The sequence below is a fragment of the Adiantum capillus-veneris genome, chromosome 3 (assembly GCF_014529385.1).
Source record: "Adiantum capillus-veneris isolate H3 chromosome 3, ASM1452938v2, whole genome shotgun sequence".
NCBI lineage: Eukaryota > Viridiplantae > Streptophyta > Polypodiopsida > Polypodiales > Pteridaceae > Adiantum > Adiantum capillus-veneris.
Window position 1 is genome coordinate 93,964,547 of NC_140933.1, and position 17,277 is coordinate 93,981,823.

The 17,277-nt window shown below is 39.7% G+C and overlaps 1 protein-coding gene across 1 annotated transcript; it reads left to right on the forward strand.

Annotated features, from left to right (window-relative positions):
- The first annotated feature begins 1,540 nt into the window (after positions 1 to 1,540).
- On the forward strand, positions 1,541 to 4,823 carry LOC147461324 (pentatricopeptide repeat-containing protein At5g27110-like). Its single transcript, XM_086508893.1, has one exon. It carries the CDS (start codon positions 1,585 to 1,587, stop codon positions 3,835 to 3,837), a length of 2,253 nt encoding a protein of 750 aa, XP_086365019.1. The 5' UTR covers positions 1,541 to 1,584; the 3' UTR covers positions 3,838 to 4,823.
- Positions 4,824 to 17,277: the final 12,454 nt, after the last annotated feature.

A 17,277-nucleotide genomic window follows, 5' to 3' on the forward strand; every position in this document is an offset into this window, starting at 1 on the left:
TGCATTCAAGACTGTAGAATGCTTGAAGGAGAGTAGGCCACTGATTGGGAGGGATTCTAAAAGGGAAGAAAATGCTACCTGGAAAGCCTTTGATTGGTTTCCCTTCCCCCTACACACACACACACACACACACACACACACACACACACACACACACACACACACACATACAAACACTTACATATAAATGTAATATCATTGATCGATAATAAATTTCCAAATTAAAATAAGCCAATTGAATTATAGCTAGCAAAATAAGATTTGTTAGAGTTCATGTTGGAGCAAGCATTAGCAAGGGGACAGATCCAAGGATTGAAAATCCAAAATGGCAACCAACTTCTCATTAAGATGTTTGCAGACGACTCATTACTGTTTTTTCAAGCTAAACAAAACAATTTCAAGCACTAAAACTGGTCTAGATTTTTGCAAATAGCATATGGTTCTCAATGTAGCATTAAGAAGCCAAGATTAATCTCTCTCTTTGAATATGAAAATTTTGACTATGATGGATGGACTGAAGAGATTGTTAAGAGAGGCAATATCTTTAGGCACTTGGGAGTACCTATGGGAGAGGGGACAACCTTCAAATTGATCGGTTTAGAATAAGCTGAGAGAGAGAGAGAGAGAGAGAGAGAGAGAGAGAGAGAGAGAGAGAGAGAGAGAGAGAGAGAGAGAGAGAGAGAGAGAGAGAGTATATACCCCCCATACCTCCTTTAATGAAGCTAACCCTAAGGTCTTTAAGCTCCATTAGCTAGCCTTGCTCTTTGATAGATCATCTCTCATTTGGACCCCTTTACCATTGGCCCCGTGTTGAGATAAGACCCGTAAGCACATGTCTATATTTTAACCCTTGTTCTCGTCTATTCTTCCACAAAAAATGATCAGTTTAATATGAGAAAATCATTTGGGTCTGTTAAATATTAGGTTTTATGACAGAAACAGGGCAGGGTGGAAGAGAAATCTTGACGTGGGGCCCCGGCAACGACTTCCACCACCCTATGTGAACGTGGCATAAAAAAGGGCGCTTTTTGATTGGCTAGCAAGAAAAGGAGTTGACTTCCGTCGTCCACTATGAACCCGGTCTAAGGTGTAGGCCTACTGTGGACTTTGAATCCGAGTCTCCAAAGACTCCCCTCTCTAACTCACCATAGAGAGAGTGAGAGGCGTAGGTGGGAGGCTCTGTCCCTCGCTCAAGGGCCCAATGTGCATAAATTTGAATCATATGCCTTGTAAGCATCTCTCGAGATTCTCCCCCCACTCAAAGTAATAATTAGTATATCTCGAAAGCTAAATGAGACATGAGGAGAGTGATTCTGAATCACTCCGTTTTATCATTTTCTTGTCACAATGAGTGCCCACTAACTTCTCTACCAATCAAAAAAGTAAGCATTAAAAAAAAAAAAAACTAATCCTTTTTCATTAGCAGGCATCACAACGGCCTCACCCCTTTGGGGCAGGTTAAAAATGAATCGCTAGAGTTCAAATCTTGTAGTTGACAAAATTTACCTTCTTCAATATCCCTTACTAAAAGGTAAGACCTGAGGTACAGTAGGTTGCGTGAAAAAAAGTTTGTGAGGGCCTCGCATGGCTGCTACAGTTGCGGATAAGCTACCGAGTTGTTGGGTATCCAAAGAGGACCGCAAGGTCTCTCGCAACGGGGACTTGCTATGGAAAGAGTTTTTCAGGGATCCCTCAAAATGGTGGGATAACCGCTACAACAAGCCAAGCCCAAGACACTCGGACTTCAAGCACAAAACCACCGGCCAGCGTTTGTGGATGGGTAGCTCCAATAATCCATCTTGGGTTCAACAAGAGCTCAGAAATCGTGGATTCACTGGAGGGGTAAGTGATGGCACTCTTACCTCCGCCCTAGTCGACTCTTTCATTGCCTCCCTCCGATCTTGCGCCCGGAACAAAGATCTGGTCAGAGGCACCAACATACACCATAATCTTGTGCAAATGCAGCTGCTTGAAGAGTGCTCAGATGCCTTAGTGACCATGTATGCTAAGTGCGGTGAGCTTGGAAAGGCAAAAGCATTGTTTGACATGCATAAGAGCAAAGATGTCATTACGTGGACTGCATTGATAGGAGGCTATGCCCGAGCGGGACAAGGCCAAAGTGCTTTAGATTGTTTGGAACAAATGCAACATCAGGGCCTTCTTCCAGATGCAATCACGTATGTGTCTGCCTTAAAAGCTTGTGCTGTGTTAAAAAATGTTGACAAGGGAAAGCAAATTCATGATGAAATTGCTAGGCAAGGTTTTTTGCATAACAGCATGGTGCTAGGCGGTGCCCTTGTGGACATGTATGCCAAGTGTGGAGCTGTTTCAGAAGCACAACAGGTGCTTGAGGAGCTCCCTTCACGGAATGTTGTTTCTTGGAATGCACTCATTGCGGGATATGCACAAGAAGGTGACACTATGCAAGCACTTACTTGCCTTGAAGAGATGGAGCATGAGGGCATCTCGCCAAATGCAGTGACATACATCTGCACCTTAAAAGCATGTGCCTTGACTAAATCAGCTGACAAGGGGAAAAAAATTCACCACGAGATTGTGAGACAGGGGTTGCTGCAGAATGACATTGTGCTGGGTAATGCACTTGTGGACATGTATGCCAAGTGTGGCATTACATTAGAAGCACAACGGGTTCTTGAGGGACTCCCTTTCCGAGATATTGTCTCTTGGAATGCATTGATTACAGGATTTGCGCAAGAAGGTGAAGCTGAGAAAGCATTGGACTGCCTTGAACAGATGCGTCATGATGGCATCCCTCCAGATGCGGTGACTTATGTTTGTGCCTTGAAAGCTTGTGCCACAATCAGAGCTTTAGATAGGGGAAAGAAAATTCACAATGATATTGCCGAACAGGGCTTGTTGCAAAACAATGTTGTACTGGGTAATGCTCTTGTGGACATGTATGCCAAATGTGGGGATGTTTCAGAGGCACGACGGGTGCTCAAGGAACTGACTTTTTTGGATGTTGTCTCTTGGAATGTGTTGATCGGAGGATATACACAAGGGAATGAAGCTGAGCAAGCTTTGAACTGCTTTGAAGAGATGCAGCATGAGGGTATGTCTCCAGATGGAGTGACATATGCGTGTGCCTTGAAAGCATGTGCCACAATCAAAGCTGTTGACAAGGGAAAACAAGTCCACCAGGAGGTTGTGAGGCGAGGGTTGTTGCACAATGATGTTGTGCTGGGTAATGCGCTCGTGGATATGTATGCCCAATGTGGTCATGTTTCCAACGCACGACAGGTGCTCGAGGAACTACCTTATCGAGATGTTGTCTCTTGGAATGCATTAATTGCGGGACATGGACATGAAGGTGAAGCTGAGCAAGCTCTACACTGCCTTGAACAGATGGAACAAGAGGGTATCCTGCCAGATGCAGTCTCATGTGCTTGTGTGCTTAATGTTTGCAGTCACCGAGGTCTAGTGGAAGAGGGACAAGCAGTTTTTCTGAAGATGGGCACCAAATATGATGTGAAACCAAGTCTAGAAACGTACACATGCATGATTGACCTTTTTGGGCGCGTAGGGCACGTAGAAAAGGCGGTAAAACTTATTCAGGAAATGCCATCTGTTGAACATAAAGCTGTTTGGCATGCCTTAATGGGTGTTTGTTGGAAGTGGGCAGATGCCAATGTGGGGGAATGGGCCTTCGAACAAGCAATGAAGTTAGATAAGAGTGATAGCTCTACTTTCATTCTCATGGCAAACATTTATGCAGCAGCTGGCATGGAAGAGAAGGCAAAAAGCATTGAGGCAATGAGAATAAGGAATGAATCTAGGGGGCTTCGGGGGATTGACTTGAGCAATGCTCCGTGTTAGAGATGAGAGGTCTTTCTTTTAACAGGATGGCATGGCTCCTCAATGTTTGTGTGGAGACCCCAATGCTTGCAGCATCAGCCCCCCTCCACCCTACCGGATAAATTAGATGAATGAGGGAATGTGCATCCTCACTCAATACCGCTAAAGAGCTATCCTTGTAGGGGATTGTTGGCTGCCGTGGGCCAAGGGGTGGGGGTGTGATATCAAGAGCATTTGAGCGGTTTGGTCTGTAATGTATTAATTTTCCTGGGGGCTATTTTGAAGCTATGGACATGACACTTCAAGGTAAGGTATCCGGTATGGAGCCCAACCCTGGACATGAAGAAGCCTACCCACTTTACTGTGTCTAAAGGCAGGTCCATAAGTGCTTTGAGGACTTCGCCACCAGCCACCGACAGCACTGACAGTTTAGATCAAAACTCATATGAATAGACCAAGTGCTCTTCATGACCAATGATCCATTTGAAATTACTCAGCTAAAATTACCTTTAAAATATGCCCCCATGAGAGAATTATCTAATGTGCTTGCCATGTATGTAAGTGTGAAGGCTGCCCATAATGCTGGCAAAAAAAGATTTTTCTGTCAATCCTGGCTGAGCTCTGAAAGAGCATTACAGATTGGCACAAGTGCCAGCGATAGCTGCCCAAGATCCTAAGTAAACCTGGTTCAGAAGAGCCCGGCGAAAGGATGCTTGTGTGTAAGTTGCTGCCTTGCTTGTTCAGAAGTGGCGGAGGCAGAATCTCCACAATAAGTGGCGGAGAGACAGGCATCCGATGGGGGATGTAGTAGCAGTTGAGTCGAAATTTTGGGACTTTGCGATTTGTGTTCGAGCTGCCCCTCCCGAATCCAAAGCGTATTACACGCACGTGCGCATGCATACATATACATACACACACCATCATAAATACTAGGTTATATGATATTGCCTTGGTGCAAATCTTTGAACATAGCCTTCATTGACATAGTGACCAACATGTTCCCCAAACTCTTGCATCATCTGTGTTTGCTAGCTCAATCACCACCTACCTCAGCCAAACAGAATTGGGAATTTAACGAGTAGGTATTGTATCCTAATCTTATTGAATTAGGAATCACTTTGCCTTCGTTGGCTTCACAGTTCCTCTTAGATAATGTCTCTTGCAACATGCAGCTTTCTTGCAACTTCTACTCTTGCTGTTGCTATCAGCCAGATGCGTGCTCATGCTCCAAGATTGTTGATTTGAATTATAAGACTTTAACAAAAAGTCTTTTCCTTTTATGATTGATATTTCAACATCACTAGTGATTTGAGAGCGAGCATAATAGATATAGAGAGTAAGAGAACTCCACGACAAAACCTTTGTGTGAGCGACAAAAGCACACTGTTTCCCCCCCCCCCCCCCCCCCCCCCCCCCCCCCCTCTCCCCTCCCTTCTTCACTCTTCCTCAGCCCCCTCCAAGGCGATGACCAAGGCATTGTCCTTGGCAACGAAACTATGGAGGCTTTGTAGGTGGTGTTGGTTGCACATGAAGGATGACCGTTTACCAAGACTCAGAACTTCTCGACGGGTCACCCATACATTACTGTTTCGACAAAGGGCACTTATGTGCAAGGTAATTAACCATTGAGTGAACCTCCTTGCTGTCTATAATCTCAAAAGAATCTGGAGTTAAGCTTGAGTTTTTTTGTCTACGGAAGTTAAACCATGTGAAAAATAAGCATATGAAGGAATATTTAGGTTTGGTTAAGTATGCATATATGTGAGCGTATTTTACACACATTCAATAATAATGAAGGAATAGAATCTTTTAGAGTTCACAAAAAACTGCCCTTTAGCGTATTTTTAAAGGATAAAATTTAAAAATTCTCGGCTAGTTTGGAGGGTCACCTTGATGGAAATAGGCCAATTTGGAAGATTTTAGTGTAAACCGGCAAAACCATTAAAATTTTCACTAAAAACCGAGAGATTTTCAATGCTCTCCTTTTTTTCATTGCTTGTTAAAAAAGTTTTTGGTGAATATTGGAATCCTTTGTTTTTGTGCGCTTTTGGTTACCTTAATCATCCTTTGTCATAATTAATCTTCTCTAAATACCCTTTTTACGATTACTTGAAAGTGAAATATGGAGCATGGTTTCCTTTCTACGTATAGTTGTGTATGCGGTAGGATATGTTCTTAGGTAAATAGATGCATAAACTTTGCACTAGAGGCATGTTCATATATATTTTACGAATGGTTTATAACTATATCTCTTCGTTGTAGCTAACATCCACATGGTTTTGATTGATTCTAGTATTATACACTTTTACATTTTCTGTGTATTGCATAAGAGATGGTCTCATCAAAGAAAAGAATGGGAAGCTCCAATGCCATGTTTGGATCTCTAGCAAAACTCCAACCTATGGCACTAGAGAATGAAGCTGCCTATGGCCATCCTCAACCATGGGTTATTGTCACATGTTGGTCTAAGGTAAACATGTTTGATTATTATCGAAAGCTATCCCTTGAAAAGAAAGTTACTGATAGGATAAATTGTTGTTAGATGAAACTAGTGGTTAGCGAAAAAACATCGAGGTTAGCATAGAACAAGTTGTGGTTAGCAGCACTTGCATCTTGCGGTGAATGAGTTATCCCTTGAAAAGAAAGTTAATGATAGGATAAGTTCTTGTTAGATGTTAGCATAGAACAAGCTATGGTTAGCAGCATTAGCAGCATCTGCATCTTGTGGTGAACGAGTATCCCTAGCGGTTAGGAATAGAGAAAGTTTTGATTGACGACTTTGCGGTTAGCGAATAAGAAGACCTTTGCAAAGGCTCTATTGGTTAAACAAAAAAAGTCCGCAGGAAATGAAAAACTCAAGATAATGGATAATTCTTTTGTTGAAATATAGAATTTTTTTCATTAAACCTTATTTGAAAAAAAAATTGTTTGGGTGATGTTTGAAGGGCTGTATGAAAGAGAATGTGCCCAAAATTATTAAAGGAATTCTGATTACACATATAAAACAATGTAATATTAATTAAAAAACAAAAGAATGGGTGAATGCGGTGTGAAAAGTGGGAGACTAGTATCCAAATGAGACTATGTTTACGGACGAGTGGATCTAATTAGTCGAGTACTTTTCGTAAGTTTAGTTGCTAGTTAAGGATAAGTCTCATACCATATCTAAGGTTTTATGGATGGCAATTGTGTCTCTTAAACATGGAAAAAAGGGCATTGTTTATAAATCATAAATATGTTGAGATATTAATCTAGTGAAAATAGGGTCTAGCTCTCACCATAACCTGTGCATTATCAATCTGGCTTGTGGTGTAGGATCACAATATTCACTTTCAATGCTTGTATCCTTCCATCTTTGAATTGGAGTAAAATGTCGTTAATGAAACTTGAGAATAAAAGAAGGCCAACTATCAAGTCGCTCCCATCTTTCGGTTGGGGACCTTACAATGAGTATCAAAGCCTTAAATTTGAAGTTTGGATTCTCAACATTTTGCACTCTTCTTGGGGTTAAATGCATGAATACATAGATTGATATTGTTGTCCTGCTTGTTTGTATCATGAAGTTATGGACACCAACTATTGAACCGTCTTTCAAGTAATATACCATACTGCTCGTCAATCACCAAGCTTCGACTTTGAGGGATCACTTTGCCCTTGACCGCCCGACCTTCTAAAGAAAGGAGTGAAGATAAATTGGGAACCACAGCACCAAGAAAGATTTGATTATCCTAAGTAGTTTGTCACTCCTACACCTTGCCTAAAGCTACTTGATTTCAACCAGACCTTTGATGTTGTCACTGATGCTAGTGGTATAGTAGTTGGAGGAGTATTAGTTCAAGAAGAGGGACCAATAGATTTCACCTCACGTAAGCTTAAGATTCATGAAAAGAACTATCCAACCCATGATTTTAAACTATTGGCAATCATTCACACTTGAAATCTATGAAGGCCTTACTTATTACAAAGGAAGTTTCAACTTATAACCGACCATAAGAGCTTGAAGTGAATCTTAACACAACCAACATTGAATATGCAACAAAGAAGCTAGGTAGAACATCTGTGAGAATATAACTTTGTCATTATCTACCACTCAACAAAGGAAAACTCAATTGAAAATTTACTCAATCAAAAACCCTTTTTGAGTCTCATATAGATCATTGAAAGGATCGAGAAAGCCACATCATCAAATCATCTAGTGTATCAAAGGAAGCTTGCCCTTGTTTAGACCAGAGAATCAAAGAATATACCATCAATGCAACACCTCGTATGATGAATATTATCTCTATTATAGAGATAGGTTATGTGTACCAAAGGATAATAGCTTAAAAAAGGATATCTTGGTTGAGGCCCATAATACTCCTACTTTTGAACACCCAGGATATACAAAGATCCTCATCTTTGTGCATAAAAGATTCTATTGAATTGGAAAAAAGGTAGATGTGCTACACTATGTTTGTTATTGCTTGACATACCAAAGGATTAAGACAAAGAGAAACTCTCCGATAAACTTTGACAACTTAATATTTCCCAAATAAATTGGGAGTTTATAAGTATGGACTTTGTCATTGAATTGCCTATGGTCCAAGGAAGATATGAGTCACTCATGGTGGTTGTTGACCTGCTCACTAAGGTTGCACATCTCATTCCAATCAAGATAACCTTTACTACCTCTGACACTGCTAGATTGTTTGTTAAGGAGATTTTCAGATTGCATAGACTACCCAAATGGATTGTAAGTGATCGGGATGTGAAGTTTACTTCAAATTTTTGGATCTCCCTCTTCAAGGTGATTGGCACGGAGTTAAATTTATCATTGCATACCATCCCCAATTGGATGGGCAAACAAAACGAGTCAACCAAGTCATTGAAGATATTCTCAGAGCTTATTGTAGTAAGGAGCCTAAGTGATGGATTCAATGGAGTATAATTGCAATGTTTCACACCATCAGAGCATCGATATGCCCCATTTTGTGCCTTGTATGGCTAGGAATGTGTCTCTCCACTCAAGTTTTAGATCCTACCATAAGAGTTGAAGCTTCTAAGAGGATGCTCGAAGAGATGAAAAATCAAATTAAAGCTATCTGGAGGGATATTCAAGCAACTTAAGATCACCAAAAGCAATATGCTAATGGTAAGAGATCTAAAAGAAGATTTAAGGAAGGAGACAAATTTTTTCTTTGAATTCACCCAAAAAGAAATAGTTTATCACTCACAAGGTACAAGAAGCTTAGCCCATGTTATTGTGGTCCTTATCAAGGTATTCAAATGTATAGGTAATCTTACAAGCTGGAGTTTTTAGTTTATATAAAATTCCACGATGTATTCCATGTAAGATTATTGAAACCCTATATGCCTAATGAAAAGCAACTCCTTGATGATGGAAAAATTGTCATGCCAACTCAAAACATCTTAGAGTTTCAACCCTCTAGAAGTTTGGAATTTTGACAGAAAATCCTTCTAAATAGAATTTTTAAAGAACAACTTATCTAGTGGCAAGACTATCCTGAAGAAGATGCAACATGGGAAGATGAAGCCACCTTACAAAAGGACTATCTCTTCAGTTCTTCTTGAGATGATTATATCTTGAATCCCTAAGTGGGCTAGTGTGTAATGTACTAGAATTTTTTATCAATGAATTTTGTGTCCGCTCAAGGCTCTTATTCAAGTTTAGGAGCATTATCAAGTGTATTGATAATTAGGGATATGTTTATAATAATTGATTCTAAAAGAGAACGTTGTATGTATAAATTATATTAATTCTACGCTTTAAATCTTAGGGAAAAAGGAAGGTCTTAAAAGCCCTACTTTCTGGAAAGCGGGTGCTCAATATTTTGTGGTCCTTGAATAATTGAGAGCAAGACTTCAGAAAGAGAGGCCAATGTGAGTGGCGGCCATAGTTGACCACAAAAAGCAAGGAAGCAAAATATTTATAGCAAAAAATAGCGATATACGAGGAAAGGAGCCAAAAAGCATACTCTCAAAATAATGTACCTTAGAAACTTGTACAAAGGAGTAGAGAGTTAGCACAATAGATATAGAAAGTAAGAGAACTCTGCAACAAAACCTCTATGCAGGTTGTGAGATCACCCCCCCCCCCCCCCCTCCGACTGACTAAGGCAGTGACCAAAGCATAGTCCTTGGCATACTTGGTAACATTGGTAGAAGGGATTTGTTGGCACTGTTGGCTATGCACAAAGAATAACCATTTATCATGGCTCAAAACTTCCCAAGAGGTCACCCATTCCAATACTATTTCAATGGATAATGCTAAACTATAAGGTAACTAACCATTGATTAAAACCTTCTTGTTGTCTATATCCTCAAAAAAATACAAGGTTAAGCTTGATTTTCCTGTCTAACTAAGCTAAACCATGTGAAAAATAAGCATATGAATATTTAGACTTGGTTAAGTATGCATGTATATTGATGTATTCTAGATGCTTGCACTAGTAATTTGGGAATATAATCCCTTGTTTTTGTGTGATTTTGGGTACCTTAATCACCCTCCATGTTTTTATAAACCCTTCCTAAATACCCATTTTTTAATCACTTGAAATTGAAATATGAAGTATGGTCCCAGTATGGTTTCCTTCCTACATTTAATTGTGTATGCCGGTAGGATGTGTTCCTAGGTAAATACACGCATAAACATCGCAATAGATTCATAATCTTATGCATTTTATCAATAGTTTATATGTATGTCTTTTTTTTGTAACCAACATCCGTGTGATTCCAATTGGTTCTAGTATTACACCCTTTTACCTTTTCTGTGTACAGCATGAGAGATGGCCCCACCAAGGACTAGAACGGAAGCTCCAATTCCGTGTCTAAACCTCTAGTAAACCCCCAAACTACGGCACCGAAGAATAAGGATATTGATCGACATCCTCAACCATAGGTTTTTGTCACACCCGCTCTCATTTTGATAAGCAAATTTTTAGTTTCTACATTGTTCATACATAATTGACCTTAGCACAAGAAGCTTAGGATATCTTAAATTGACTAAGAATGTGATTATCATCAAGAGAGACCAGCATGTGTTTTTTAAAATTAAGGTAAAAGACTTGTTTGGCAAAGAATTGGTTAGTCTAAGGTAAACATGTTTGGTGATTATTTAAAATTATCCCATGGAAATAAAGTTACTGATCGGGCATATTCTTGCCAGATGGAACTCATGGTTAGCGAGGAAATACCATAGTTAGAGGAGAATAAGTTGTGGTTAGCAGCACTTAAATCTTGTGGTGAAAGTTTCTATTGGTCAACAGAGGAAGTCTACGAGTAGCAGTAAACTCAAGATATTGGATAAATCTTTTGTTGAAATATAGGACTTGTTTGAGAAAGAATTGTTTGGGTGATTTTTGAAGGTTTATATGAAAGAAATCATGCACAAAATTAATGAAGGGAACCCTGATTGTACGTGTAAAACAATGTGGTAGTAATTAAAAAACAAGAGGAATGGATGAGTCCGGTGTGGAAAGTGGGAGTATAGTATCTAAATGAAACTATGTTTATGGACGGGTGGACCCGATTAAGGTGCTTTTCACAAGTTTAGTTGCTAGTTGAGGATAAGTCTATACCATATCTAGGGTTTTATGAATGGAGGCCATGCCTCTTAAATGTGGGAAAAAAAAGCATTGTTTATAGATCTTGAGTATGTAAGACCACTAATGAATCAACTAGCCTGCCATGTTTCAATGGTGTGTCTTGCAGCCTAGATTCATGATGACAAAGGTTTGCAAGTGACCAATGGATTTTTGTACCACAAATTGTCCTACTCTCATTGGTCCCATATTAAAAGCCAATTTGTTTTGCTACTTGACCTTCTCAAGTAGAGTGTCAAGCGATGATTTTATAGCTCTCATCCTCCTATTCTTATTTCTTAAGTGACCCACTATCTCAAATATTAGCACGTATAATACATATGATAGAGGGAGAGGAGTAGCACAACAAATTATTGGCTCTCTTTTACCAACAATTGAAAGGAGTTGAGACAATTGAGGGACAAAAATTGCATGACTCCATAACCTTGATGTCACAAGTTGGTGATATGGCATGGCCCCTAAGGAGTTAGAGCCATTAAAAACCACAACTGTGGGGACAACCAACCAAGGAGGACAAACCACCGAGGGGGACACAAACCCTAAAAACTAGTAACACGAAAAGGCCGTATGGACAATTAGTGGGTGGAAAAAATGAAAGGTGTAAAGTTGGCATTGTACAAACACCTGCCATTTGTACAACTAGCTATGGTGCTATATTTTGGCTCAAGAGATTTTGGAAATAGAAGCTTTTCACTTCAATTTCTTTTTGAGTTCATGAGCCTTTAAATATGTAACATGGGTTCTCTTTCTGGCATTCCCAATTTGGAGGAAGCATAGCAAAGCCACCATGGCAATTGTACCTTTGTGAAGAAATACAAAAGATACAACAAAAGGGGCACCAAGGTTTTGGGGCTAGTGTTATGAGTTTGGGCACCCTCCTGTTATATGTGGTTAGCATTACAATTCGGATAGCTAGCATGTAACAGTTAATTATTGTCTTTTTTATTTTTACGAATAGTGAGACTAATTGTTGTGTAGATTGGAATTACAGGAATTGAGAAGAAGGCACCAAATAATCTCTCTCGACATTTTTATTTGCACAACAGTGTTTTAGTTATTTTTCCAATAAGGTTTCATTGTATACATTCAGAGAGAAATCGCCCTATAAAGGTCATGCAAAAAGTGATAGCAACCACTCATGGACTACACTAAAAGAGGGCCCTCAAATGCTTGGAACCTAAAATAGGTTGCATAATAAATTAAATACTCAACTCCACAAAGAGGTGATGTGGAGTTTGGGGGCTAGTATTTTAGGCTATTCTTGTGTAAGATCCTCCTCTCTTACTTTTAAGCTAAGTGTATGTGCAAAAATCATGTCTACATCTTCTCTTTGACATGCTTTCACTATCTAGTCTATCTTGTGTGTGTGTGTGTGTGTGTGTGTGTGTGTGTGTGTGTGTGTGCATGGTGTCTTTGTCTAGTTGTATGTACTTGGTTTTTGGGAGAGAAGGTGAAAGGTTGATGGTTATGTGTTTGTATAAAGATTGAAGGGTTTTATCTTCCGTTCTCCCATAATTTCATCAGGGGTATCAACGCAAAGTTTTATGGAAATCAATAATTTGGCTTTCAAATTTTAAGGAGCAATTTTTGAATCTACACCATCGGGTTTGCAAATCAAAGCTTAATTGGCAATTTATAAGCAAATTGACCAACCAATTATGCATCTCGACATTCAAAATTGGGTATTTCAAGCATTTAATTCAAATCATTCAATAAATTTGGTGGATTTGTGAAGATATGTGGGCAAGGAAACGAGATGAAGAAGATTTTGAAGAAAAAGGCCTAAATGGGGATTAAATTCAACATTGGAGTACTTGAATGAACTCCAAAAAATATGATTTCAATTTGGGAAGGAGAAAGAGAAAGATTCAATACTCCATTTCAAAGAGGAGTGGGTGATAGAAGGAAGGTGTCACAAGGAGTACAAAGATTAAGGGAGATTTTTGACTACTTTAACCCTTGAGGATTCATTTCAGCAAGCCGACTTTGAATTTGTGTTTCTGTAACTACTTAATCAAGTGGTATTTAGTCACCTGCGGGACTGGCCCAAGAATATGAAATACGGTCACGCAGTGATGACAAGCATGGGAGGAGTTTAAGAGATTATCCGCCCCCTCCATGCAAAGGAGGTTACTTTAGTCGTGGGCTTGACAACACCGTGGGAGCCAAAGCCTATACACACCTCTGCATCGAAGTCGATCATCATCAATCTCTACAAAAGTGGTAGCAGCAGGGGTGCTTGGGCTTGGGAAGCATTCATCTCTTCTTGCACGTATGTTGAAATCGACTCTACACAACACCTTTCCACGGAGTTCCCTACACCTTGTCTCCCTTAGAGCTACTCACTACCATGCATTTTCTTTCTACACCTTTTTAGCCAACAAAAAGTGTGGCTTTAATTGCCCATCTTTGGTCGGCCATCCAGCGGGCAACACCCCTAAAATTTTGTTCCTAAGGGGCAATTCGCCCCCAACTCACCCTCAAGCAATCACTCAACACAAGGTGCCTAACTTCAATCTTAAATTAGTGCTTAACCTCAAAATATTTCGTCCAATTTCAATTCGGTCACCCATTTTACCCTTAATTGGGTTGCCTAACAAAATTTCAAAACCATATATATATATATATATATATATATATATATATATATAGATATATTCAAGTGAAGCTTTGCTTATTAACTTGCCTGGTAGACTTGAGTCTTGAAACCTCAACCAAAGTGGTTGTAAGTATTTTCACCCTGATGAATTTCGACTCCAAGGGATAAGCTATCCAACATCAACCAAGTTTACCACGCTTTCGATGAACTCTACAAGACTTTTGAGGATGCTTCATTATTTTGTGAAACTTTCTGCCGATTGCCATCTATTGGGACAAGGGAGCTCAGATACAAAAACTTCAATCTTCTTGCATAATCACCTACTCAACTGAACGTCAAATTTCAACCTGCTCTTGTACTACAATTTTGGACTGGACGTCATCATCAAACGTATAGCTAACTAAAATATTTTTTTTTGTTTTTTCTTCATTTATTTATTATTATGTATATGGTTATATCTATAAATAAATAAACATTAAAAAACTATATATATATATATATATATATATATATATATATATGAAAGAAAACAAATAATAGAATAGAAAAGAAAGTTGGCCATCATGGCTCATCCTCTTCCACAACCACCCTCTATTGTTGAACAACTCACAAATTTGCGACAATCACTTGCATATGAGTGCATGCAAAGGCATGAACTAGAAGATAAGCTATTGCACATTGCACGAGCTAGAACTGCACCTACTCCAAAGCAAAACAAAATAAGGAGAAAGGATTTCACATTCAAGGATTTTTACGGCACCAAAGATGCTAGAATGATACTTGCATGGGTTAGTCAACTAGACGACTATTTTTATGATGAAGACTTTCCCAAGTGTTACATGGTCAAATGTGCATCAAATCACCTCATCAATAGCACTGCACTATGGTGGAATGCCACTAAACATTACGGTAAAAGACCTCGCATGTGGCATGCATTCAAAAACTTGTTTCTACCTCGTTTCTTACCCACATGGTAAAAGTTAAAGTACGCCGCCAGTGGGATTTAATTCGCCTAGGTAGAAATAAAGATGTACATGCTTACACTAATTGTTTTTGGAATTGTCACATTCAGCTTCAAGCCATTGAACCTGTCAGCCATAGGAAATCAAAGCGTAAGTATATATCTAGGTTAGCACTGCAAATTGGTGTTGAAGTAGACATGTTTGAGCCAAATTCACTGTGAAAATCTATTAACTTGGATCCCAATGTGGAGAAAAAGAAAGGTGGACATCAACTCCACATTGATAAACCAACTAACACTAATAGAAACAAGAGAGTTCCTTTCTCTCCTAACTTTGACATGAACAAAAATCAAAGTCGTACCTTCTTCAAGAGATGCAAATTTGACAACCCTACTACACCTACTCAACCCATGGCAACAACAACCACCACATGCACCAGAGGAGCAACCAAAATCCTTCCAACAATCAATGCCCTAATTGACCTTCCAAAGGTAATAAAAAGGTGAAATGTTTTAAATGTTTTCAATTTGGCCATTATGTAGGTAAGTGCACAAACAATGTTGCTAAGAGCAATGGTCATTGTCATAAAAACTAATATCTAACCAACCCAAATGATTTTCTCATATTAAACTGATCACTTAGTGTGGGAGAATAAATGGGAACAAGGGTTAAGATATTGAGATGTGCTTATAGATCTATCTCAACACGGGGCCAATAGAAAAGGGGCCCAAATGAGAGATGGTCTATCAAAGAGCAAGGCTAACCAATAGAGCATAAGACCTTAGGGTTAGCTTCATTGAAAACCTTCAATAATGTGTGTAAAAGTCCTTTGACCTTAGGTAAGCTAGGGCTGAGCCTGAGGCGGGAACCCGACCCAGCTCGAGGTGCTTGTCTTGCTTGATGAATAACGTGCTTGAGGTGCTTGATGATTGAGATGCTTCAGGTGCTTGATTATTGAAATTTGAGATGCTTGAGCTCCTTGACATGCTTGACATGCTAGCGCTGTACTTGAGGTGAGAACCCAGCCCAAGCTTAAACTGATTAAGGGCCAAGCTTATGGTGGGAACTGGGCCTATGCATGAGGGGCTTGAGGTGTCAAAAATTCAAATATTCAATTCCTACAAGGAGGGGGCGAGCCCTACATGAGGCGGAGATGAGAGAGAACACCCGCACACTCACACAAGGCATGCATGGTACAAAGAAAGCAAAAGGGACACTTGTCAAGTTCCTCCTCATGTTGCCCTCATGGTGTGCCTAAAGCCTATTGGTTGGCCACCCAAGGGGTCTAATGATAATTTAGGAGATTTAATTAATTGATTTTGAATTTATCAAGTCCTCTCTCTCAAAGGGGAAAGGGGGACACTTGTCCCAAGGCTACCCGTGATGCATGTAATGCCTCCTGCTTGTGATTGGCTAGGCCTGGAGGGGTCCAATGAGCTTCAAGCATGAGCTACAAGGGGGGGTCGACCCAAGCAAGCTAGGCGGTTGCTTAAGAGGTATACTCACCCACACACTCACAAACACTCTCATCGTGTGCTATGCAAGGTGCAAGAGCTCCATCTCCTTCTCCAAACTCCTTGAGAAGTTGAGAGCCTACACTAACACTCTTGGCTATGGAATGCAAATCCAACCAAGATCTATGCTTAAATGCTTAAGCTTGCCATCTTCTCCATCTTCATTACTATGCTATTATGTTTGCTAAGTAAAAAGAGTGATGATAAGTGAGGAACTATTTCGTTCTCCTATGGAATACTTCTTCTTCCTCTTCCCTACCCTCATTCCCTGCTAGCTCTCTCCACCTTCAAAGGTGTTTGAGGTCTTGGGATTGAGGCTTGGGATAGTCAATGCTTTCCACAAGTTTATGTTATGCTTATTCCAAGAAGGCTAATGGTTTATTGCAAGTAGATTAATTGTATTGCAAGGTAGATTAATTGTTGCTTTAAACACAAGTTAATGCATAAAAGTTCACATCTTCATGCACTCAAATGATTTAGGGAACATAAGGATTGATAATGCTCACAATTTTTTGATTGTTTTCAAGCTAAGATTGATTGTTGCTATTAAGCAAAAGCTTGGTGTATGAAGCTTCCATCTTCATACCGCCAAAGAGGTCTCAAGGAACACAAAGATTGTGTATTGTACCAAGTCTCTCTTAATGAGAGAATCTATAATACACATGCCTTTTGGAGGGGGGACCAGCTCCACATAAATCCGGTCCTCAATTGTTGTCATATTCTCTAAAAACTCTCTCTTGCAAAATTATTGCTCATGCCTAGTTAATTAAGTGCTATGATTAAGT

Coding starts and splice junctions, on each gene's coding strand:
- LOC147461324 (XM_086508893.1), top strand. CDS start 1,585: ATGGCTGCTACAGTTGCGGATAAGCTACCGAGTTGTTGGGTATCCAAA.